Source organism: Neophocaena asiaeorientalis, unplaced genomic scaffold, assembly GCF_003031525.2.
Source record: "Neophocaena asiaeorientalis asiaeorientalis breed wild unplaced genomic scaffold, Neophocaena_asiaeorientalis_V1.1 scaffold134, whole genome shotgun sequence".
Taxonomy (NCBI): Eukaryota; Metazoa; Chordata; class Mammalia; order Artiodactyla; family Phocoenidae; genus Neophocaena; species Neophocaena asiaeorientalis.
This window is the reverse complement of record NW_020185339.1, coordinates 27749072-27776121: the sequence shown is the minus strand read 5'-3', so window position 1 is coordinate 27776121 and position 27050 is coordinate 27749072. Positions and strand designations below refer to the sequence as shown.

The 27050-nt window shown below is 40.1% G+C and overlaps 1 protein-coding gene across 3 annotated transcripts in view; it reads left to right on the top strand.

Annotated features, from left to right (window-relative positions):
* Nucleotides 1–27050, top strand: part of DIP2B (DIP2 acetate--CoA ligase B (putative)) — a 235873-nt gene that overhangs the window by 186118 nt on the left and 22705 nt on the right. For all 3 annotated transcript variants that reach the window (XM_024736531.1, XM_024736532.1, XM_024736530.1), the window contains exons 15-25: nt 1618–1711; nt 2176–2295; nt 3748–3862; nt 4664–4803; nt 5444–5580; nt 8795–8875; nt 11375–11502; nt 13221–13335; nt 17180–17381; nt 23669–23778; nt 23916–23996. In XM_024736531.1, the coding sequence (XP_024592299.1) occupies nt 1618–1711; nt 2176–2295; nt 3748–3862; nt 4664–4803; nt 5444–5580; nt 8795–8875; nt 11375–11502; nt 13221–13335; nt 17180–17381; nt 23669–23778; nt 23916–23996 (1323 nt within the window). The remainder of the gene's footprint in view (nt 1–1617; nt 1712–2175; nt 2296–3747; nt 3863–4663; nt 4804–5443; nt 5581–8794; nt 8876–11374; nt 11503–13220; nt 13336–17179; nt 17382–23668; nt 23779–23915; nt 23997–27050) is intronic.

Genomic DNA, 27050 nt, shown 5'->3' with positions numbered 1-27050 from the left:
GAAGGGGGGACATTTCAAGTGGGAAAAGCTACATATGGAGCATGCTGATTAGGAGGGGAGAGAGAAGAGATACAGTATCCTACAGTTGAAAGAACCTTTGAGAGTATCTCCTCACACATTGCAGGAGTCAGAGAAAGAGTAGGAAATGAAGCATGGGGAAGAGGAGCGGTTTCCCTTTTCTCCCAGGGCCCCTCAAATTAGTAAAAAACAAAACAAACAAAAAAAAAACCTTATTCCTTGAGCATACATGCTTTCTTGCTCTTTTCTAAAGTCCTTCCCATTTTGTTTTTTTTAATCAGCGGTTAAGAAACCCTTGTGAGGAGTTAGAGGGAATCTTCTCTCTCTGATACACAGAGCAAGATAGGGACACGTGTGAAGAATTAGTTATATACACCATTCTTTCCCTGAAATCCAAAAGTTTGTCACCATAGCTAGAAACTTGGGGGAGGGAGGAAAAAGAGGTTTACAGTGGTATTTTGGTATCTTTGGGCCACTTGGGTGGTGAACAAAATGGCTAGTCTAAGTACCAAGACTTAACTACTCTGTCAGGCTGGGTCTCTGTGGGGACAGGGGGTCCTGGGTATGTTCGGTCTGGGTGGCAGGAGAGACACCAAATTGCATGACCCCCTCAGGTTACTCAGCTTTATCTACCCAAACACCTAACGGGTCTAGGCAGGACCTCCGGTAAGCGACAGGGAAACGTTGATTTCTTGCTTTGTAAGACCCAGCCCTCTGTGGTATGTGGCAAGCATAAACATGATGAAAGCGCTCAGAGGGTTAGAGAGCAGTTTGGCAGTTCTCTGTTCAGTGGTAAAAGCACACATCCTATGACTCAGCAGTACAAATTTTCTGTACCTACCCTAGAGAAACACTTACACACGTGCCAGGGAAATGAGTATAAATATGTTCCTTGAAACATTGTTTGCAATTGCAAAAAAAATCTGTCAATAATAGGGAAATGCCCAAATAAATTGTGGTACAGTCATACTATAGAATACTATGCAGCAGGTCAAAAAAATTGTATAGATCTCTCATACTGATGTACATAGATTTAGCTCTAGAACAATTTAAGTGAAAAAAAAGCAAGTTGGGGCTTCCCTGGTGGCGCACACCTGCCAATGCAGGGGACGCAGGTTCGTGCCCCGGTCCAGGAGGATCCCACATGCCGTGGAGCAGCTGGGCCCGTGAGCCATAGACCCGGAGCCTGTGCTCCATGACAGGAGGGGCCACAACAGTGAGAGGCCCACGTACCGCAAAAAAAAAAAAAAAAAAAAAAAAACAAGTTGTAGATATGTGTATAGTATGATGCCTTTTATGTTAAAAATACTTTTATGTTTCTCTGGGGATGAATATATATGTAAACACATGGGAAAAAGACTGGAAGGATCCATGGCAGATTCATAACAGTGATTATCTCTGAGGAGGAAAGAAGGGAACCAGGTTTGAGAATAGGTAGCAAAGGAGGCTTCAACCTTATAGTTAATATTTTCAATTTTTTTCAAAGAGCATGTGTTTGAGTATTGTATGGTTAAAATTGTTAACAGAATATCAGTTCAGTTTTAAAATGCTGAGTATGTATTAGGTATTGATTACTTTTTATCTTCCTTTGCTTTTCAGAATGTAATGAATAAGATGCATACAATTAGTGTACCCTACTCTGTTATGAAGACTTGCCCTCTCTCTTGGGTCCAAAGAGTACATGCCCACAAAGGTAGTTACACACCGCCTCTAAGCTTTGATTATGTGACTGTTGGCAATTTCAGGGATTTTCAAATTGCTCTTCTAGCGACATAATTCTATGCCTTGGTGCCTTGACAGATTTTAGAGTTTGGTTATTAAAAAATCAGATATGTTGTCTAGTTCATCTCAGTTGATGTCCATTCTTAAGAATTGTGCCTGAATCTGGGCCCTGAATTAGATTTATTGGGTGCTTTGGTGTTCGAAGCTTCCTTGGCTAGGATACGAGGCCTGCCTGCAGGTCACAGTGAGCAAGGCAGTCGTGTGTCCAGTCAGTCGCCACTGCCTCAGAGCACCTGGAACAATTTCTTTGAAACCTTTTTTATTTTTCTCTAAGTGAAAATCATGATTCCTAAAATAAGTAAAAATGTTTTTGTTATATTAATATCTACCAAATTTAACATGTGTGTATTGACTTTATCTCTTTTGCATTTATAGCCAAGGTTGCTTTAGTAAAATGCCGAGACTTGCACTGGGCTATGATGGCACATCGGGACCAAAGAGATGTGAGCTTGAGCTCACTTCGCATGTTGATTGTGACGGACGGAGCTAATCCCTGTGAGTATTTCTACAGTGTCAGTCTGGGAATATCCTTTTCTTTGGTAGTCTGAGGTTTTCATCCCCTTTCTGTAAGCTTTTTTTTTTTTTTATATCTGTATTGAGAGATAATTCACATACCATAAAACTTGCCCATTTAAAGTACCCTTCAATGGGGGACTTCCCTGGCGGTCCGGTGGTTAAGAATTTGCCTTCCAGTGCAGGGGGTGTGGGTTCGATCCCTGGTCGGGGAGCTAAGATCCCACATGCCTCCTGGCCAAAAAACTAAAACATAAAACAACAGAAGCAATATTGTAGCAAATTCAATAAAGACTTTAAAAATGGTCCACATCAGAAAAAATCTTTTAAAAAAATTTAAAAAATAAAGTACAGTTCAGTGGTTTCAGTATATTCACAGAGTTATACAGCTATCGCCATTGACCTGAATTTAGAACATCATCATCCCCAAAAGAGACCCCATACCCATTAGTAGTCACTCCCCATTTCCCATCCTCTGTGCCCTAGCCAACTGCTAATCTACTCCCTGTCTCTGTATGTTTATCTATTCTGGACATTTCGCATAAATGTAGTCATGCTATATGTGGTCCTTTGTGACTGGCTCCTTTCACTTAGCATGTTTTCAAGGTCCCTCCTTGTTGTAGCCTGTGTCTGTACTTTATTCTTTTATGTTGCCATATAATATTCTATTGTATAGATATACTATATTTTATATAGTCATTCATCATTTGATGGATCTGTAAGCTTTTAAAACCACTCCATGCTCACTCATTTAGGTCCTTTCTCTATCATGTAACTAAAAAGAACTATGAGAAGGTAACTTGATATAGCCAAGTGTCTGGACTTTATGTAAATTCTCTGTCACCAAGTCTAAGGAGTTTGCAAAAGCTTTTAGAGATCTTACTGTGTTGCCTGCTTTTCCTGACAAGCATAAACATCTTGAGCCTCCACAGGGTAGAATCAGGTAAAGCATTAGATACTACTGTGTTCTTTGTCATCAGTGGATTTTTGTCAGTAGTCACAGTGATCATCTTGGTATAAAACACAGACCTCGGACTGACCTTAGTAAGAAACAAGTCAGAGAATACATAACAGGATGGAACTAAGCCAGAGTATTAGTAACGCACTGGCTAAACTGCAGTAGTTACTTCAGGAAGAGTTGCTTGCTTCCGAACTGGCTACCTGTTGCCTGCGGTGCATCTCTCCTATTGATTGGGCAGTTTGGTAGGAGCAGCCTTATTTTAAGTTGTAACTTTCAATAGTGTCACTGACCTTTCATGGGCTAGATGAGCATTTGTTTGTCCTTGAAACCTATCAACCATTTCACAGGCACAGTAAAATATTTGCATGGAATTGATGATGTACAGATGTGTCGGCTTTCTGTTCTTTACCAGTTTCCTGCAATAATGAAAATCATGTTTTCAGTTTTCAAGTTGATCTGTTTCAACTCCTCAGGGTCTGTGTCATCCTGTGATGCCTTCCTGAGTCTGTTCCAAAGCCACGGTCTGAAACCTGAGGCCATCTGTCCATGTGCTACTTCTGCCGAAGCCATGACTGTCGCAATCCGCAGGTATTGTTCAGAATGTTGGTGCTCTTGATGTATGTTACAACTCTGGTCAAATGTGCAGAATGGACCAGGTGATGACAAGGGGTGTGATCTAATTTTCTGCTTCGTAATCCTGAAAGTGAAAATGACTTTGTAAAGCAGTTTGAAGCATCTCATTTATTTTTCCCACTCTTGCCCTAAGTGTAACTGGTAAACTGAAATTTTACTTTAGTTATTATCATCTCGTATTTGTGAATTAGTTCTTTTTCTGTCTTGTTTTGCCCTTCAGAATCCTTAGTTAGCATCTTAGACTACAAGTAGACTGTTCTTGATTGTAGTTTATATATGCAAAGTACCTATATAGAGAGTACACCCAAGCCAGTATATTCCTTTTATTTATTTTTTAATTGAAGTATAGTTGATTTAGTGTTGTGTCAGTCTCTCCTGTACAGCAAAGTGACTTGGTTATACACATATATCCCTTCTTTTTTTTTTTTATACAGTAGGACCTTGTTGTTTATCCATTCTAAATGTAATAGTTTGCATCTACCAACCCCAAACTCCCAGTCCATCCCGCTCCCTCCCCGTCCCCCTTGCAAGCCAGTATATTCTTAACAACTGATTAAAATTTACTTTTTCCATCTGAATGAAAGTTCACCATGCTTTGCACATGTAAATTAGATTAATTTGGCATGTTTTGGGTAGAGAAAAAATGCGGATTTTTGTGTGTGTGGTAGCCAGAGGAAATTTCCTTTCCTACATGTTCATACTTTTCTCTTAGTATCATTTTATTTGCCAAATTTCATGAGTTTATTTTGTTTTCAGGCCTGGAGTCCCAGGGGCCCCTTTGCCGGGAAGAGCCATTCTCTCCATGAATGGATTGAGCTATGGGGTAATACGGGTCAATACTGAAGATAAAAATTCAGCACTGACGGTTCAGGATGTGGGACATGTAATGCCCGGGGGTGAGTGCTCAGGAGCATCATTGGGTGTTTCATGAAGATTCGTCTTTAGAGATAGTGGAGCCTGATAAAATATGAGATCCAAAACCAGGAATCCAAACTCTAGTACCAAGTCACTTAATTTCTCAAAGCCTCTCTAAGAGTTAATCATACTTATTTCCGGCAGGAATTGGACGATTTAATTGTGAGTGTTTCAGTTACAGTTGTTCACATAGAAAGCTAAGTACTGAGCGATACTCAAGTTGTCCGGTTTTCACTGTAATTGCCAAGACGATGGGCTGGCAGAAAGTTAAAGGGTACATTGCTTCCTGCGTGTTTGAATTTGATCTGTGTAAGGGTAAATTAATTTAACCTGTTTCTTTGGACTTTGCAGTCATCTTGAATAAGTCACTGTCTTTAAAAGCTTCGGTCTGCAACTATTGTATGTTTTTATTTGCTGAATTTAAAAAATTCTTTATTATCGGGTGAAAGGTGGAAATTTCAGATATACCTATGTAGCATCAGGTCTGTTTTTAACATTCCTGTTTGGTATTCTTACTTAATGCCACTCAGTGAATGTAAAACTTTCGTGGGTTCATAAGGATGAGACTGTTTTTTCGAAGGTTTTCCAGACTGTCCCTTGACTATACTTTCTGTACACTAGGGATGATGTGCATTGTGAGGCCCGATGGACCTCCCCAACTCTGCAAAACAGATGAAATTGGAGAAATCTGTGTCAGCTCCAGAACAGGAGGCATGATGTACTTTGGGCTTGCTGGTGTGACAAAAAATACATTTGAGGTACGTGACGTTAAAGTTTCATGGGGAACGTGTTGCGTGAGGTCAGTGTCACTAGGGCAGCTGAGCTGGCTGATGGGAAATAGCACAGCGTAGCTGTTGCGAGTGTGTGCTCCAGAGGTAGACTGCCCGAGGTCCAGCCCTGACTGCCATGCACTAGTTGAGCTGCTTATCCTCTCTGTGCCCCAATTTCCTTCTTTTTAAAATGTGAGTAATGATAGTATCTACCATAGGAATGTTGTGAGAACTAAATGAGTTCATGTTTATAGAGTGCTTAGACCAGTACCTGGCACACAGGAAGTGCCCTTGTTTATCTCTTACATATATAAAGAGTAAGAGGCCTCACAGAAATTCACCCTGGTGAGTGTGCCATGGTTTGAGTGTATAAGACCCAAAATTTAATTCTGAGAGTGCAGTGAGAATGGATCCATCTCTCAAGAGTAGACTCGAGTTAACCACGCTTGTAAAGACTAATGTAAACCAGAATGCCAACTTCCTAATGAAAAATGAAAACCTGGCTTGTCACGGGGGCAGATTGTTGCCGTTATTCAGTCTTTCAGTGAGAGAAATATTTATTGAGCACCTTCTGCATGTCTGGCACTATTCTCCATGCTTGTGGTACATCAGGAAAATACATAAAACTCAAATAGCTCATATTTCAGTGGAACTAGCACATCGTTTTTCTGAAGGCGGTTCTGCATGTGAAGCCAAATTGTAATGAAAGTTTGCCTGGTGAGCCTGGAAATCAGAACAGGCATAATTAATTGTCTGTATTTCCTAATTGGGATTAACCTGCCTCGGGGTACCTTTTAGGGAAAAGAGAACTCCAGTTTATGGGCCATGTCCCCTTCACACTAGACAGGGCTTATATGACCACTGCCAATTTTCAGTCTTTGAGCTTCCCTTTTCTATAACCTAGACTAGTGGTTCTCAGTCTCAATATGGCAGGGCACATCTGTCTACCATCCCATTTGAAAATCAGTGCATGTAATTATGTCATAATAGATGTAAATGGCAGGAGAGTGTTATCTATATGTGTGATGTGATGTGGTGGCTCAAAAAGGCTCCATCATCTATGTTTACACAGCCTAAAATGGCATAATATATATTATTAAATGTCTGTTATTACCACCATCATCATCATCATCACCACCATCACCACCATCACCATCACCATCACTATCACTACTACATTCTTGGCCTACCTTCAAAAGTTGTGACCAATTCATAAACTCTTAAAGCACATGCTTACTGCCGTTCTCTTGGTTTACTTTCACAGGTGATTAATCTCTGCTGAGTTTTTATACATTTTACTAATTTAAATCTCACCTTATTTCTCTTTTAAGTGCTTGGACTACATATGTTTCCAATATATCTGTGTTTTTCTTCATTGCATTTCCCTTATATAAAGAAGATCTTCAAGCAGTGTTTGAAGATACTAATAATATTTTATTACGTTGCCTCCCCTGGGAGGGCAAGTGCCTAGCTGAAATGCTCAGATTTGATACTAAGCTGCTAGGTCCATAGTGATGAAGAAATTTTGAAATCTGCAGGATGAATTTAATGGCAGTGAAGTACAATAAAAATACTAACCAAAAGAGGAGAAGAAAACTGTTGCACTGGTTTTGCAAATTAAAGTCTCTCATATTTTTCTTACTGAATTCTTATACTTAAACCCTGAGAGAACTTTTCAAGGTGGTTAACACTTCACTAGAACAAAAGATCTAAAAATGGCTGCCTAGAAAATAAAAGTGTATTTTAAAATAAGCTACTGGGCTACTGGTAGGGAATTCCCTGGCGGTCCAGTGGTCAGGACTCCTTGCTTTCACTGCTGAGGGCCCAGGTTCATTCCCTGGTTGGGGAACTAAGATCTCACAAGCCACGTGGTGCAGCTAGGAGAAAAAAAAAAAGCTTCTGGTGAGAAAAACTTTGCAACACATATGAATGCAAAGAGCTAATTTTCCATTGTCATCTCTTACTAGCTATTTGATATGAGGCAAATGAAACTCTCTGTGCCTTTCTCATCTGTAAAATGAAAATATTAATTCTGTTTCATAGGGTTTTCTTGAGAATTAACTGTATTTACACCCATGCCTGGCACATGATAACCATTTTATAAATGTTAGCTCTTGTTATAGTTGTTCCCTGTGTAAAAAAAGAAATTTTAAAAATTAAAGGGAAAAATCCAATCGAATAGAAATAATAGACAGGAGACATGACTAGGCTATTCACAAAAGAAATACAAATGGCAGTAAATTAAGGAAAAGAAATTCATCCATGTTAGTAATAAATAAATGCAGCTAAAATAATAGTGGGATTTCTTTTTTTGCTTACCAGATTGACAAAGTTTAGAAACATTGGTAACATGTAATATTAGCCAGAGTATGGGAAAAACATTCTAGTACGGTATTGGTGGAGTGTAAATTGCTATAATAATTTTGTAGGACAGCCTGTTAAAATTGAAAAGACTCATGCCTTTTGTACAAATGCACAGAAATATGTACAGCAGTATTCAGTAAAGCACTGTTCATATAGTGAAAAATTAGAATGACCTACCTAGCCAGAAAGACTGGTTACGTTCTAATAGTGCTGATTCTGATGGTTTCCTGAGTACCGACTCTAGACCAGGCAGTGTGCTTGCATCTACACATCTATTTATATTCCCTTGATCTTTACCCTAAGCCTGTGATAGGCGTTGAGAGTTCCATTTTATGGCTAAAGAAACTGAGGTATAAAGTAAATGCAGGAACCTTCCCAAGGCCCACGTTACTAGTAAGTGGCAAAGACAGACATTGAACTTACATCTGACTCCAAGGGCTATGTTATCTCGTTCCACCATGTGATGGTATATTATAGAACTCTTGTACAAAGAGAGCTAGATTGACTATTACCAACTTGTAAAGGTATCCAAAATACATATACTATACGAAACACATATAATATATGAAAAAGCAAGTTACAAAATAGTATATATAATATGATCCCTTAAAAAAATTCTTAATATGTTAATATGTGAATCTAAAAAAGTCCGCAGAGATAAACAACAAATTATAAATGTTTGTTATGTCTTAAGCAGGTGGGATTACTGGATTCACTATTTTTTATAATTTTAGTTTTCAACAAGCATGTATTACTGTTATAAATTTTTTTTTAAGACTTTTTAAAAATCAAATACTTTTTTTTTAAGCTAACATTTTCACTTTTTTCTGTCATTTAGGTGATTCCAGTGAATTCCGCAGGCTCTCCTGTTGGGGATGTACCGTTCATCCGGTCGGGATTACTGGGGTTTGTAGGGCCAGTAAGTGACACTTTCATATTTGTTTTGGTGCATCTGATCCAAATATTTGTACTTTAGTTCACAGAACAAATTCTTATTAGTCCAAGAGTATTACAGGGCCACTTAACTTACATTTAGAGCAGTTCCTGTAAAAAATGTCATAAAATGAGTAATGTTTATTGCTCCAGTTACCCAAATTCATTTTATTCCTTCAAACTAAGACATTATCTTTTATTTTCAAAACTCTTTTCACTTATTCTTCCTATGTTGCATTGATTTGATTAATATATTTCAGTAAGTGAGAAGAGTGCTGAAAAAGTTACCCTCAATTGCAAAGGGAAACCATAATAGTGTACAAATCATTTTCATATGGATTATCAGTACTACACCAGGTGTAACAGTAAATTCTCTGAATGAAAACAGTTTGTTTTTCAGCAGGTGGTATTTACAGGCATTGGGTTTACAGAGACAATTAGGATACAAAACCTGTTCTCAAAGAGCTCACAGTTAGTTTCATGAGCCGGTGAGGAAGGCAGAGAAGCAGAGCATGAAGGGCTTTGCATGACATAATGGGAAGTTTGGATTTTATTTTGTAAGTAATAGACCTTCATTATCATAGTTGAGGCCACATACCTCCCTCCATCTCTTAATTACCTCCTTACCCTCTCTTTTTTCTCCTCATAACAGTTCAAGTTCTATAAGAAAAGATCTAATTTTATTTTCTTTCTTCCCCACCATTTATGGGTGACGGTGGGGTTGAGGACATACCTCTAAGAGAATCACTCTCCTAGAAAGAGACATCTGCACCTACTGTCTTGACTTCTTCACTCAGCACCAAAAAATTCTCAGAGACCCAGCTCCTTTTAGCTTCCACTCCACTATTGAGGTCGAAGATGGAGCTCCAGCCATCACATCTGCATTCCAGGAAACAGGACAGAAGAAAGGGTGTAGCCCTACTATCTCTTAAAAGAAATTCCCTGAAGCTGCTGAGCAACACTTCTACTTATATCTCGTTGTTCTGAACTAGTCACCTGGCCACACATAGCTGCAAGGGAGGCTGAAATGCATGCCGAGCTAGAAATTCTACTACTGTGAAAGAAATGGAAAAATAGATGTTGGAGGACCAGCAGAGACTGTCTTGTTCTCTTTATTCACTTCCACAGTAGGACTTTTCAGACTATGTTGAAAATGGCTGATTTTCTTCTGTCTTCTGGGATGACAGAAGGATGGGCCAGTAGCTTCTTGAGACTAGAGATTATGTCTTACTTACAAAGCCTAGTCAGTGTATGGCACTACATTGTGCTTAGTAAATCAATTAGTGACATTCAAATGGAGATGACTACTAGATAATTCAATATATGTAAATGGTCCAAAAATTTAGGAATTCTATAATGAATGGGAAAAGTTAATTTGTTGCAAATGGGTCTGGGAAAATTATTGATAAAAATTATGTGAAATAATAGAATTATTTATACAGCGATGCTTTGAGGACATTGACAGCAGACTTTCCTGCAGCTCAGTTATTTTTTTGGAAAGGAGAGGCTCCTACAATTCCTTAGACCTTTCTATATTAACTTATTTCTAATATTACCAGATGGAAACATTACCCTTATAAATCTGAGACATTCATTCTCACATTAAAACTGTTTTACTCTCTTCCTAATTCCAGTGTTAAATGGTCTAACAATTTTCTCCTCTGCATCCATCCATGAATAAGTACAGAAAATGAACTAATACATAATCATGGCTGGAAAAAAGAACTGTGCTCATTTGACATCCTAGTTGCTTTCTTATAAAATTCCTCCATGGGACTTCCCTGGTGGTGCAGTGGTTAAGACTCCACACTTCCACTGCAAGGCGCACAGGTTCAGTCCCTGGTCGGGGAACTAGGATCCCAACGTGCCTTGCAGTGCGGCAAAAAAATAAAATAAAATTCCTCCCTAAGAATGAATATGGGGCTTCCCTGGTGGTGCAGTGGTTAAGAATCCGCCTGCCAATGCAGGAGACACGGGTTTGAGCCCTGGTCCAGGAACATCCCACATGCCGTGGAGCAACTAAGCCCGTGAACCACAATTACTGAGCCTGCGCTCTGGGGCCCACGAGCCACAACTACTGAGCCTGCGTGCCTCAACTACTGAAGCCCATGTGCCTAGAGCCCGTGCTCCGCAACAAGAGAAGCCACCCCAGTGAGAAGCCTGCACACTGCAACAGAGAGTAGCCCCCGCTCGCTCAACTACAGAAAAGCCCGCGCACAGCAACGAAGACCCAGTGCAGTCAAAAATTAATTAATTAATTAATTTTAAAAGAATGAACATGAATGGATTCCCTTCTTATATACTATTAAGACCACATTAATTGTAAGATGCCACTGATTCTGAGATGTCGAGATGTGAAACACTTTTTTAGAATCCATAAAATGTGATATTTTCTTTCCTACAGTTTTTATGAGATTTATTTCAAGGCAGGAAGTAAAATGTCTGTTTTGTTATTTAAATTACGTAAATCATTGTTACCTTTCAGGGCAGCTTGGTTTTCGTGGTTGGAAAAATGGATGGGTTACTGATGGTTAGTGGTCGAAGACATAATGCTGATGACATTGTTGCTACTGGATTGGCTGTTGAATCAATAAAGACTGTTTATAGGGGAAGGTGAGTAGTACAAAGTTCAAAGGTTAGCACTTCTGGTGGAATCTAAAGATACCTCTGTAGGGTGATTTGAGTTGTATTCTGTAGATGCTCTAGATTAGGTTGTTTTTGATTAAGTGTAGCAGAAACCAGGCTCTGAATATTTATCTTAAAATGTCTGGTTCTTTGGCTGTAATTGAGGGGCTGTAACCATATCCTGTATTTCAGTTTTTAATCACTACTGTTTGTTGAATCCTGAAGACTAAGGAGAGATTTCTGAAACACTGAACTTCCTACATTCCTTCAATACAGAAGTCACCCCATTCAGTCTAATTGAGATAGATGCTACTCTGTAGGAGTTTACATCTAAGAATTGTTCTCTTACTTGACTCTAAATTATTACCATTTCAATGTAGAGATTGACATAGTACATAAGCGCTAATTTCAAATTCCATGGATGAAGTCAATTAGATTACCCTCTTTTCTTTGCTTATTAACTCAAGAAAAGATAATTTGGCATATATTTGAGTAATTGATGTCCTGTTCAGTAGTTTTCAGTCATGGATATATGTCTTTAAAGCAATCCTGGTGTCCCTTAGTTTTTGAAGCAGTAGAAAAATTAAACCACTAGAGAAGCAGTTCCTGAAATGTATAGTTTTTTGTAATGGTGTGGCTTCCTGTGAGATGTAAACTCCATGGGGTACTGGACCTTCTGTCTTTGGTCACGGTCACATCCCCAGCACTCGGCACAGCGCCTGGCACGCAGTAGGTGTTCATTAAATATGTGTGGATGAAAGGAAGGGAGGTGGTCAGGCTTGCTGGCGTTCTCAGCCCTCCAGTGCCTTCCCGTTATTTCACACATTCATTCAGCAAGCATTTATTGGGTGCCAACTGTGTGCCACCGTTCTGGATGCTCAGGGTGTGGCAGTGAACAACACAGGCCACGTCTCTGCCCGCGGGAACTCACATTCTCATTGGGGGAAGAGCAGGTAACCACATAGGGAAACAGATACTAGGTGAGCTGGTGATGAGTGCTGTGCAGGAAGGACACACGGGGTGGTGGTGCCTGCGGGTTATACGGGGAGTCTGGGAATGCCTCACTAGCAGGGGGATGTTTGAGCCGAGACCTCACTCAGAGCAACCCCTCCCCCCGCCTCCAGGTCCTCCGTGACCACCTGGGCGGGTCTGACCTCTCCCCACCACTCTCTGCTTCACCACCCTGCTCCAGGCACACTGACCTTCTTGCTGTTCCTCAAACCTGCCAAGCTCGTTCCTACCTCAGAACCTTTTCGCTTTCCGTTCCTTCTGCCCGGAAACCTCTTCCTCCAGATCTCCGTGCGGCTCGCGTCCTCACCTCATTCAGGTCTCTGCTCCAATGTCCGCTCCTCAGGGAGGCGCTGCCTGCCCCACCACCACCCCCCGACCCACACACTGCTCCGCCCCCACCCTGCCTCGGTCCCCCGGTGTATAGCGCGACGTGATTGTTGTCTCTGACACGCAAGCTCCACAAAGACAGGGACTTCAGCTTATTTATCGCTATGTCCCAACATTCACGACAGTGGCGCTTAGTACGCGTTTTTTGAGTCCTCGTTTTGATGGTAATGATTTTGACGTTTTCTTTTCTAAACTACTCCTTCCTGGGCAGTGCGGTGGGGATGTCTCCTCTCTGTAATTCCAACTGAGCAAAGCAAATAGGACTGGTTGTGAAGGGAGTCCTGATGTGTTTGATCTGTCTCTCTTAGAATTGCTGTGTTTTCTGTGTCTGTATTTTATGATGAGCGCATCGTGGTGGTTGCGGAGCAAAGACCTGACGCTTCCGAGGAAGACAGTTTCCAGTGGATGAGCCGTGTGCTACAGGTGAGCGCACCTGGGGTCTCTGTCGGGGAGGTTGACTTTGCTGTCAAAGGCAGCAGAAGCCACTGCTGAAGCATTTTCTTCAGTGGACCAGTTATGTTGCCTTCTTTTTTTCCTGCCAGTAGCTACTCAAGTATTCTAGCTACTGTTAGCAAAAGCAGATAATACCACGCCTCCTCGTGTACCACAAAGTATTTTTCTGCTCAAGTTGCCAAAAACAATTGAATTTGACCTGCCTCAGCAAGTTCTTTCATTCTTTTGTGCCTGAGTGTTAACTACCCATGAACGTTTTAACTGTCCAAATGTGGAACACATCTTTGACATAATCAGTCCCCATGTCAACAGCTGCAGTCTTACTGCATGCTACAAGTGGTGCCTAGAGTGTGAGGAATCCAATATGAGCTGCTGTTCTTACTTTGAAGGAGCTTTTACTGTGGAGTTAGAGATCTAGGTGAAGTAAACCACTAGGGAAGGAGAAAGACATGGGCTCAGTATAAGGGAAATGTTTCTAGGGGAGCAGGCTAGGATGATGAAGAGAGCCTAGTATTCATTTAGAATCATACTTTGAATCCCAGCTCCACTACCTACCACATAAGTGCCTTTAGGCAGCTTACTTAACCTTACTTAACCTTATTTTCTCGTCTGTAAAGTGGGGATAAAATTATCTATATTACAGAGCTATTGGAAGGTTAATTGACGGTAATTAGATAATGAAATATTTAGTGCCTGCCTTCAGTACAACAAGATGATGGCGATCATTATTAATATAAAAAAGAACAACCATAAGCATATCTCCAGTGAGGAGTTTATCTTAAATAACATTCCCTTTCACTCTCGGTCCCCTCACTCTGCTCTATTTTCTGATTAGTATTTATCAGCTATAAGTGTCTTCATATGTATTGTTTTCTACATCCACTCTAATAGAAGACCCATGAAAGCCAGGAGTTACTCTCTCTTGTTCCTGTTAGTCCAGAACCAGATGGCTATGCCAGCACATCATCAGAGTAGGCTCAGCAAATATTTGTTGGATAAATGGATGGTCCAGAGAAAGCGTGGACTGTCCTTACCATTCAACTTATATGTATTGGGATTGTTCCCAGTGTCTATAACTTGTCTGCTTGGGGCATTTGGATTTATTTATTGCCAGTTAGTAGTAATGTTGTAGAAATGTTGTAAGCATGAGATGAGTGATAGCACTAGATGACTTTTAAGATTCTTCCTGTCTGCAGGGTCTGTGATTCGGAATTATCAGTTGGTATAGCATAGGCTGTTTATAGTGCAAAAATCAGAGAAAGGAAAGAGATTACTGAAGATGGACTAGATAGAAAAAACTGTGAAGAAAGTGGGACTGGGTGATCTCTGAAAGACGGTTAGTAATCAGACCCGCAAAGAGAATTTTTTTATACTGTTCATATTTTCAAACACACTGCTTATTTCATTCAGAAAGAACTTTGGGGGATAGTGGTAGAATCTTGTGGTGAATTATGTATTTTTTCCAGTTACAGGAAGCAAATTTCCCAGGTTGCTATTTTTCCCTGAAAAGCAACTATAGGAATTAAATGCAGTGCTAAACTTACTAATCCAAATTTTTGTTAAAGTCATTTGGGGTCTGATTTGGGTGTGAAATAAGAAGGCATTATCTTATATGTAGCTTCTCTGCTTGGGGTACTTGGATCCATAGTAGAACATTAAGAACTCCATATGTTCTGGTAGGTTAGAGCCCAGAGGTTGTTTAATTCCAGGTCTGTGTATGATATAAACTAAACACCTAACTCAACACCTTCTAAGGAACGTCGTCAGTGGATGACTTACCAGATGGCGTATTTTCAGTGAGGAATCCAGGCTACACATGATACATTTGCTAACTTCCTGTATATTCTAAGATACTCAAGACTTAGGAACTGTTACAGACTTCCCATTTCCTAGTTATCTCTGTTGGTTAGTGGATTAGTCTGAAGAATATGCTTTCAAGTTTATTCCTCTGCCCTTTTAAGTCATTTTACTAAAAGGCCTTGTCTGTCTTTTATGACTCTTGGTCCATTCGTCTTCTCAGGCTGGATCTCCTTTTCAGTAAGATTTGTGGGTAGTACAAAAGAACCCTCTCAACTGGCATGTTTAGAAATGGTATTGATGGTTGGTCAGTTAGTTTTCAAAGGTGATTGAAGCAGAAAACCATAACAATGAGAAATTCTTCAAGTATTAAATTTTAACACAAAACATAACAAGTGTGCCTTTATTTGACGCAGAGGCGTGTGAGTGTGAGTTACACCAGTTTGAGTTCCAGGTCAGCTTACTTCCATAAACTACCTCCAAAAGCACTGGTTTCTGGTTTCATTTCCTTTAAGTTAGACTAGAACGTGAGTATTTGAAAAGAAACTTACCTTTTAGAATTAACTTGCCCATTCCTATCAACAGTAGGAGTTCACCTCTAATGAGTCTTTAAAAAGCATAACTCTTCCTATTTTGCATTCATATTTTATCAGTGGATATAATAGTTAATTATATGAGCACAGTAACAAGAACAGCAGCTGTAAAAGGTATAGAAGCAGGCACAGCTGACACTCAGTGAGCGCACAGGTGCCTGGCTGGGAACAGGGGTGCGCCGAGGGAGCTGTTGGCCTCCAGGACTCAGTGTGCGGTGGGCCTCACCTGGATGTTTTGCAAAGGGGATGCCTAGTAACCTGGTGAACCACTTAAGCAAGGGCTTACTTACAGAGCTTCTGTTTTGTTCATAATAAAAATACTGGGACTTCCCTGGTGGCGCAGTAGTTAAGAATTCGCCTGCCAATGCAGGGGACACGGGTTCGAGCCCTGGTCCGGGAAGATCCCACATGCCGCAGAGCAGCTAAGCCCGTGTGCCACAACTACTGAGCCCACGTGCCACAATTACTGAAGCCCACACGCCTAGAGCCCATGCTCCGCAACAAGCCACTGCAAAGAGAAGCCCGTGCACCACAACGAAGAGTAGCCCCTGCTCGCCGCAACTAGAGAAAGCCCGCACGCAGCAATGAAGACCCAGTTCAGCCAAAATTAAATAAATAAAATAAATAGATTTATTAAAAATAAATAAATAAATATTAAAAATTAAATTAAAATAATTAAATTAAAATTTTAATTAAAAAATAAAATTTAATTAAAAATTTAATTAAAAATAATTAAAAATATTTTGCCTCTGTTTAATTGAGCTTTGTTGGACAGCTAAAATATTAAACGAACCGAAACAAATTTCTAGGTTTTGGACATTATCAATCAAGAGAGAACATACTGAGGCTTGCAAATCAGTATCCACCTCTGTCCATTTAGATTGTACTGGGTTGGCCAGTACCTCACCACTCTGCCATCACTGGAAGGATTAGGTACCTTTAGATGTATGGGATACTAATAATCTACCAGATTCTAGACCTAGAATGGAGAGAGAAAGAAAAACTCTAGGGCTTCCCTGGTGGCGTGGTGGTTAAGAATCCACCTGCTAATGCAGGGGACATGGGTTTGAGCCCTGGTCCGGGAAGATCCCATATGCCGCGGAGCAACTAAGCCTGTGCACCACAACTACTGAGCCTGTGCTCTAGAGCCCGCGAGCCACAACTACTGAAGCCCTCGCGCCTAGAGCCCGTGCTCCGCAACAAGAGAAGCCACCGCAGTGAGAAGCCCGCGCGCCGCAACGAAGAGTAGCCCCCGCTCGCCGCAACTAGAGAAAGCCCACACGCAGCAACGAAGACCCACTGCAGCCAAAAATAAAATAAAACACGAAAAACTCTTAGAGTAGAATAATGCATTGTGTTAGGAGGATGTCAAATGTCATAAAATTAATCTCACTGAGCATTTTTTTTTGTTTGTATTTTTCTAGGCAATTGATAGCATTCATCAAGTGGGGGTTTATTGTCTTGCTCTGGTGCCTGCCAATACTCTGCCCAAAACTCCACTGGGAGGGATCCACATATCTCAGACGAAACAGCTCTTTCTGGAGGGATCGCTGCATCCTTGTAATATCCTCATGTGCCCACATACATGCGTGACCAATTTGCCAAAACCCCGGCAAAAGCAACCAGGTAAGAATGCTGGCTTTGAAAGCATGACATTAAAACTGTAACTTGAAGAAGCTGAATTCTCTCAGCATGATTTTTTTCTCTAGAGTTGGACTTTACACAGATTAGTAAGTAACATGAGAATCGTATCAGCTGACCAAAAGCAGGAAGGAGTGAGATTTTGTAAAATAGCTTTTCCAGGTTTACTGTTCGCTCAGTCTTCTGAGTAATTCTCAGTAGAGTGCCTCCATTTTCCCAGGATGTAAGGTATGGGGTCAAGGTGATCAGAATCCCACTGGTGGAGGTAGAATAAAGCAAGTCCTGTAATGGAAGGTTCTGATAATAAGAATAGCTAGTATTTATTGAGGCTTACTAAAAGCCAAATATTAGCTATACATTTTACAAATACGACCTAGAGCTTTGCCCTCAGCTGTGGAAAGTAAAGTTCAGAAAAGTTAAGAATTATGCCCAAAGTCATATAGCTGGTTAGTGACAGAGGTGAGATAAATAGCATGTTTTGCATTTGCCATATTCCTATGAATTCAAGATGCAAATAGAAGTATGTGAATTGCCATATGAAACAAAGAAAAAACCAAATAGTCAATTTCACCATTTTGCCTAATTTCTGAACAAACCTGGGTTGTAGGACTAATGAGTAGGAGACTAAAGGCAGGAGTAAGTGATTGATGGTCAGTCATGTTAAAATATCTATTTAGGGCTTCTCTGGTGGCGCAGTGGTTGAGAGTCCGCCTGCCGATGCAGGGGACACGGGTTCGTGCCCCAGTCCGGGGAGATCCCACATGCCGCGGAGCAGCTAGGCCCGTGAGCCATGGCTGCTGAGCCTGCGCGTCCGGATCCTGTGCTCCAGAGCCTGTGCTCTCACTGTTGTGCCACAACAGTGAGGGGCCCGTGTACCGCAAAAAAAAAAAAATCTATTCAATCCAACATGAAGTCATTAAGTTTTATTGATGCTTTTTCATTTTAATTGAGAAGTTAATGAGAGCCTCCCAGTTTCTTATATTCCTGGAAACACATGAGAGCCAAAATCTGGCCTTTACAGTTCCCAGTGCTACCACATACACTCACACACACATATACATAGTGGGAAGATTAGGAAGTCAAAGGGAAGTATGGCATTTAATTATATTTCCATTAAGACCGCTTTTGCTGAAAGGTAAATATGATGTACAATAATAAAATAAAAGGTAAGCCTCTGACTCTCTAGGATATTTTTATTAGGATATTACAATGTTAATCTGCTCTGCTCTGCAGTAGTTATTACTTCAGTGGTCTGGTGGCTGAAGATCATATCACATTGGGTTATATAGACGTTATTGTCAACTCGCCAAGTAACCTTATCTTAGTAACAGTGTATATAGAGCTAAAGTATATATGATATTTATCAGTTTCTGCTAGTGGAAATGACAGTTTATGGAGGCTAATATTCTAAAGGGGCAGTTAGAATCAAGTCTGTACGAATCAAGAAATATATAAAAAGAAGTATCTTCATATTTCCTGCCTACGTATCTGATGGATATGTAAAACATACAAATCCTTCTCCATCTTGTATTCTGTTATACTGAAGTCCTACATTTGTCATATGAGTAAAATCCTATTTTAAATAGTATTTAATCTAGAATTCCTTTAACAAAGCTTTCATTTCAGTAGATGCTTAAAGGATGCAACTCAGAGACATAGTAGTTGCTTAAAACATTGCTTTTGCTAGCCAGATTTCACCCAGTTTTACTAAATGATAAAACCTGTATAAAAGGTTTATTCCTAAGCCCTCATAGGCATAGCATCCACCTGTCTGATGAAAGCATTAGGTTTGGATTCTGTGTTTTTGCTGTCTGTTGTGATGGTCTGCTAAGATCTTAGTGGAATGTGTATGGGTCAGACCAAAGCAGCTTGAAAATGTAGCATAGGTGGAACAGACATGATGTGGGGATAGCATGAGAGGATGGGGTTTAAGAAGAATACAGGAGCATGGAGATGGTTGGGAGTGAGGTAAAAAAGGAAAGGAGAGGAAAAGGAAGATAGAAACGGTGTTAAGGTAGCCCAGTGACAAAAATCTCATTGAGATGTCTGTTAAGCTATCGTGTAAAGAATGGGAATGTGTTAGGACTGGTTTCGGCTGCACGTTTCAGAAGAACATACCGGCTGCTTAAACAAGAGGCAAGTTTTTTCTTTCTCAAGTGAAAGAAATCCAGAGCTAGGCAGTCCAAGGCTAGGATGGAACTGGCTAGGAACCCTCAGTCACTGTTGGTCCAGCTTCCCATCTTATTGCGTTGGCATTGTTATCAGTTAACTATTGCTATAGATGTGCTGCATAACAAATAACCCTAAAACTCAGTGGTTTAAAGTAAGAAGCATTTATTTTTCACTCATGGAATGTGGATCTGCTGAACCTGGCTGGGATCCTCTGGCCTTGGCTTGGCTCCAGGCTGTAGGTTGGGTTCAGACCTGTTCCATGTGTGTCCTCATCATGGGACCAGCAGCTACCTGTGCCATATTTTCCTCAAGGCAGATGGCAAAAGCAAGAAGCAAGCCAAACCATACAAGCATACTTAAAGCTTCTGTTTGCTTCATATTTCCTAACATTTTATTGTCCAGAACAAGTCAGACCATGCCCAAAGTCAGTGGAGCAGAGAGGTATATACTCCTCTCATGTAATCACAGCAAGGAAGACTTATAAGAAAATCAAACAATCTGCCACAGCCAGCCTTAGCTTACTGCCTCAGGGTTCATTTAAGCTCCTGACCTCCAGCCATCAGTTCTACATTCCAGCTAGCAGGTGGGAGAAAAAGACAAAGAAGGGAATACCCTTCCCCTTTAAACATATCTTCTAGAAATCGCACATATTACTTACTCTTACCTATTATTCTCCCACGCTAAAGAATATAGTCTTTATTCCAGGCATTTGCCCAGCTAAAAACTGGGGGTTGTGTTTTTAAGGAAAAAGAGGAGAATAGGGCTTGACGACTAGTAGTCTTTGCCAGTGTAAATTTACAGAATTTTGTGGAGAAAATAAGACATATTACAGGTACAGCACAGTATCAGCAATTAGCCTCGTAGATGTTATTGCTTTCAGTAATTTTTCACTCTTTGACTCATAGTCTCAAGAAATACACACAGAAGGACCTCAAGAAATTACTGCTGAATTATTTTTGTCATTTTAAATTACTCTGAAAAATTCACTTTTTAAAACGTCACACCTTTATTAACTTTACATTGTGAGTCCAGGAATGGGCAACTTACACAGTCATATATAGTCTGAGTCCTGCCTATATAAAAAAGGCTGTCTCCAACATAATATATCTGTTAACGTATTATGCAGTCTCTTGGGAAAGAATTTTGCATATTGTATTGGATTGGCCAGAAAGTTCCTTCAGTTTTTAAGTAAAAATAAAAGACATTTTTCATTTTCACCAAGAACTTTATTGAACAGCATATTCACCATTTTGTTCCACTACCTCCTGCCATTTTTCAGGCAACTTCATAATTCCATCTTCCCAAACCTTTTTCTTTTTGAGCAAAGAGCAGTTCCAGGTGCCTTTTATAGTCTTCCAAGGAATTGAAACTTTTTCCATTAAGAGAATTTTGTTAAGACCGAAATAAATGGAAATCTGAAGGTGCAATGTCTGGTGAATACGGCGGGTGAATCAGAACTTCCCAGCCAAGCTGTAACAGTTTTTGCCTGGTCATCAAAGAAACATGTGTTCTTGCGTTATCCTGATGGAAGATGATGCGTTTTCTGACTAATTCCTCTTTTCGTCGAGTGCTGCTTTCAACTGGTCGAATTGGAAACAGTGCTTGTTGGAATTAGTCATTTGATTTTCCAGAAGGAGCTCATAATAGAGGACTCCCTTCCAATCCCACCATATACACAACATCACCTTTGGATGAAGACTAGCCTGTAGTGTGGTTGGTGGTGGTTCATTTCGCTTGCTCCACAATCTCTTCTGTTCCACATTATTGTACAGTATCCACTTTTCATCTCCTATCACGATTTGTTTTAAAAACGGAACGTTTTCATGACATTTCAGTAGAGAATCGTGAGCAGAAATACAGTCAAGAAGGTTTTTTTTGCTTAACTTATGTGGAACACAAACATCAAAGCAATTAACGTAACCAAGCTGGTGCGAACGGTTTTCAGCGCTTGATTTGGGTATTTTGAGTATGTCAGCTATCTCCCGCGTGGTGTAATGTTGATTGTTCTCAGTGATGCGATTTGATCGCTATCAACTTCACCTGGTTTACTCAACCATGGAGCATCATCCAGTGAGAAATCTCCAGCACTAAATTTTGCAAACCACTTTTGACATATTCGGTCAGTCAGAGCACCTTCTTCACACACTGCATAAATCTTTCTATGCATTTCAGTTGCGTTTTTACCTTTTTTGAAATAATAAAGCATTATACGCCAAAAATGTTGTTTTTCCTTCTATCTTCAATATTAAAATGGCTACACAAAAATTCACCAATTTTGATGTTTTTTTTTAAATGCACACTGATATGACAGCTGTCATAATACAGTCTAACAAAATTGTTTGGAATGAACTTAAAGACAGCTAAGCACTACTAGAGAGCCATCTTACGGAAAAAAACAAACGAACCTTTTGGCCACCCAGTACTTAAAATTTCAGTGGACATACACTTTGTAGATGAAAACTGTTTAGCAGAGTATTGGAGTTCTTTACCCTTAGGGTGTGTTTTTTTTTTTAGTTTAAAATTTTTCTTTAACTTTTCATTTTGTAAGTAATTTCACTTACAAAAAAAGTTGCCAAATAGTAAAAGAATTGCCTTATACTCTTTACCCAGCTTCCCCACATATTTAAAAGTGATTCCGTGATTTAAGTGATTTTGTTCCAGCTATTTCAGTACATTCATAATCAACAGATTTTGGCAATAAACGTTATTTAATATTAATCAAAGCATAGCATCAGCATTATTCAAAACTCAGCTGGCAATAAATTTTGTTATGTTTTAGCCATCTTCTTAGTTTCATACGTTGGAGTCTAATCTTTAAGTGACCATCAGGAAAGGCGTACAAAGCCCTAGCATTATTGAGAAAGGGAGAGTTTTCCTTTTTTATCTTGAGAAAGGGAGAGTTTTCACTTTTTTTTCCCCAAGTGGCAAGCCTCTGGAACAGCTGAAAATACTGTAATGAACACCCATATACCTTCCCCTAGATTTAGCAACTGTTAACTTTTTTTTTAACTGAATTCTTTGAAAGGAAATTGCAGACATCATGACAGTTCACCCCCAAATATTTCAGCAGTGTATCTCTAGAGAACAAAACCATTCTCCTAAAATTTTCCTAATCAGCCACAATGCCATTATCCTATTAAGAAAGTTAGCGCAGTGGTTGAGAGTCCGCCTGCCGATGCAGGGGACACGGGTTCGTGCCCCGGTCAGGGAAGGTCCCACATGCCGTGGAGCGGCTGGGCCCGTGAGCCATGGCCGCTGAGCCTGTGCGTCCGGAGCCTGTGCTCCACAACGGGAGAGGCCACAACAGTGAGAGGCCTCAACAGTGAGAGGCCTGCGTACCTCAAAAAGAAAAAAGAAAGTTAGCATTAATATAATCCTATCATTTAATAATACACAATCTATGTTCATATTTCTCCACCTGTTTATTATAGTAGCTGATTTTTTTTTTAATCCAGTATCTAAAGTCACACATTGCTTTTGGCTGTCATGTCCTTTAACTTGAAAGCTCCCAAATCTGTTGTGTCTTCAAGACATGGACCTTTTTGAAGAATCCAGGCCAGTTGTCTTGTAGAATGTCCTGCAATCTGGATTTCATTGCTCACTTAAAATAAAGCCCTTTTGATTTTCCTGATGAACTCACCCTCAGTCCTCATAGATGGCAGATTTCTTTTCAGACCAGATATTTATTACTGTTAAGCCCCCGTTAGGGTTTTATCCATGATTGGAACAGATGAAATGTATCAGTAGGAACCAGTGCAACCAACTGTCACCTCCTCGGAGTGAAAACTTCCCTCTCTACACAGTCCCTCCACCCCCCAATCCATGTCTCTCCTGTGGTCCTATTTTCTTTTTTTCCAGCACTTCCTGCTACCTGACATTATTTGTGTATGTGTTTATTGGTTGCCTTTCCCCGCTAGAATACAAGCTGTATGTCTTGTTTGCTACTTTGTCCCAGTGCCTAGAAGGGTGCTCAGTCGGTATTGGTTGAATGAACGTTTGAACCAGCTTTGGTCAGTCTGGAAATGCTTGGGGCTGGCGTGGGGGTGGTATGTAGCTTGAATCGCCATCTCCTGAGAGCTGATTTTTGCTTTTACTTACAGGCGTAGGCCCTGCTTCTGTGATGGTTGGGAATCTGGTTGCAGGAAAACGCATAGCACAAGCTGCAGGAAGGGATCTTGGGCAAATTGAAGAGAATGATTTAGTGAAGAAGGTAAGTGTTCCAGAAGTGTTGGTTTTTACAAACAAGTCAAGGACAGAACCTACGCTTCAGGTAACAGATGGCAGATGCATTGTCCAGCTTTTTAAAAGTTGCTGACCATGATTCTTTTTTCTGCTTTATGACTTCAGCACCAATTTCTGGCGGAGATCTTACAGTGGCGAGCCCAGGCAACTCCTGACCACGTACTCTTCATGCTGTTAAATGCCAAGGTATTAAGAATGCAATTGTATGTCTAATCAGCTGGCTATTGTGAGAGTATCTTAGGCACACTTGATCTCTTTCTTTCATCAGAAAAGTTCTATTGCCAACTCAGAGGAAGGAGTTGTTGCTTTCTCCTCGTTTTGATATATGAGGATAAATTGTGCCGTTATTTCAAGGTTGAAATGAGACCTCCTGGAGTGTTATTCAATACTGTCTCTTTTTTGTCACAATCAAGTTGTCTTTATTCAGTTCTGATAGGAACCATAGGACAACCATGTAATTACATAATCTACAGATAGACAGAATGCATTGTGTCAATGTAATTTTTAACCCAGTTTGACTTTTAATTCTTTGATTTCCACCAGAAATAAAATGACTTTAGATCAACATTTTAAAAACCAGTTGTTTCTAGTACATACTTAAATTATTTATTGCTAACATAAAAAGCAAATTGAGAATTATTCAAGAGTATGTTTAACTATTGCTTTCTAATGGATGGTTCGCCAGAATATTGTATTTTTTAAGTTATGCATTCCATGGGAGTCTGTTGAGATTTGTTTGTTTTAATGGTTGAGTCTGAAGCTGAAAGTACTGTGACCACAGCATAGAACAGTATTTGTCACCAGCAGGGGGAAGACTGGAGGGCCTATTTGAGTCCCTTAGGTGATCCCACATGCCGCGGAGCGGCTGGGCCTGTGAGTCATGGCCGCTGAGCCTGCGCGTCCGGAGCCTGTGCTCCGCAATGGGAGAGGCCCGCATACTGCAAAAAAAATTTTTTTTTAAAAATCTTTTTTTAATTTTAAAAATAAATAAATAAAAATCTTAAGAACCATTACTCCATGGTAGAAAACTTTGGGACTTTCTTGCTCCACCTCTGCATGAAGTGGGCTTCTCTTCAAGCCCATGGATTGATTAGGGTCCTTCCATTTCAGTAAGAAGATGTCAATCCAGCTTGTTCCCCACTCCACTCCCAAGCTTGGCTACAGTTAAACTTATGGCCCTGTCAAATCATACTTCACATCTATTTGTTAGTGAACGTAAGTTGAAATTTGCTTCTTGGGTAGAGAAGTAATATATATGGATGACTAAAGGACATGTAGTCCATCTATTCTTCTGCATATTCTAACATTTTACCTTGGATTAGCCCAGGCCACCAGAAAGCTTAGGAACCATATAACATTGTTCCCTTATGCCCAGAAAATGCTTCTTACTGAAGTTTAGTTTACTGCCGTACCAAGGACCAAAAAGAGAGCTATTGTAAGAAATGGCCTTATGAATTTAACCCTGATTTTAGCCAAAGGAATATTCATTTTAGTGTTATAACCTTAATGTCCAACAATAGACAATTGACTAAATAAATTATGGCATATAGACATGAAATACTATGCAGTCATTGAAAATAATGTTATAGAATAGTTGATGACCCAGAAAATAGTCATAATGTGGAAGTAGGAAAAGTAGGATATAAAACTTTAATAATAATTGAGTACTTACTGAAGACCCTGTCCTGGGTGCTTTCCATTTCATAGTTCATTTTAAGGTTAGGGGAACGGAGGCATAGAGACATAAAATCACTTGCCCAAGGTCGCAGGGCCCTAAGTGGTAGGACTAGGAAATTAGCGCCTTCATTTGAACCCAAACTAGCTTCAGAGCCCACATTCTTAGCCAATGCACTGTACAGCCTCTGGCATAAGATAGTATATCTTTTTTTTTTTTAATGTTGCATGTGAATTTATATATAATACATACTCATTTGTTAAAAACCAGGAAAATATACAGCAAAAGTTAATAGTGGTTACATCTCATATTTACTAATCTATATTTTCCAAATTTTCTATATTGAACTTGTACTACTTTATATTAATGAAATTTAAAAGTTATTTTTAAAAGAAACAGCTCAGTAAACTTGTTTTTATCATGAGTTTTTTAAAGTTAAGTTACAATAATTAAAACAGTGTGGTATTGGCACAATATAGACAAATAACAGTTTGGTTTTATCTGGTAAAGTTGAAGGTGGACATACCCATTGACCCAGCAATTCCATTTCTAGGGCTATACCTGACCAAAACTCATATATTTATGCACCAGGATATATGTATTAGAATGAATTGTCCATCAGCAGTAGAATGGATGAATAAATTGTGGTGTGTTCATGCAGTTAAATACTGTGCAGCAACAAAAGCAAATGAACGTGAGAGGTTAGATGACGCTTCATAGAATGTTGAGAGAAAGAAGCAAATCACAAAAATATATATGTACAGCACAACTCTATGAAAATCAAATATTTCATAGGTGGTAAAAATATAAAGAAAAAGAAATTAGCCACTAACATTAAAAAGTCACGATAGTGGTCCCCTATGGAGGGAAGGAGAAGGCACCCATGGGCGTGCTTTTAAGCAGTGGTCTTTTTCACATCAGGCTGGTTCTTACACAGATGCTTGTTTTATATATATATCTTTTTTCTTTTTTCTTTTTTTTTTTTAACCGGTACGCGGGCCTCTCACTGCTGTGGCCTCTCCCGTTGTGGAGCACGGGCTCCGGACGCGCAGGCTCAGCGGCCATGGCTCACGGGCCCAGCCGCTCCGCGGCACGTGGGATCCTCCCAAACCGGGGCACGAACCTGCGTGCCCTGCATCGGCAGGTGGACTCCCAACCACTGTGCCACCAGGGAAGCCCTATAATTTTTTATTAAGCTACACGTTCATATCTTACGCACTTTCACACTCGTGTGTTATATTTTACAAAGGCACAGGGGTTCAAAAAGCCCAGCTTGGTGAAACTTGAATTGGACAATAAGGATATTTATGAAGACCCGCAGGAGAAATTATTCTCAGGACCAGGAATAATTGGCCATCTTCTAATCTGCTAGCCTTTGTTAATTCACTGTTCGTGTTTTTGTTTACATCTCTGCTGTTAGAATACTCAGAGCCAAACTCGTGTTTTACACAAGTGTACTTGACCACATAGCCAGCGCCCTGACCTCACTCATGCCCTCGTCCTGCTTTCATTTCTTTTATTTTCCCCTCTTCTCTTATTTCTTCATGTAAATACAAATTTTCTAT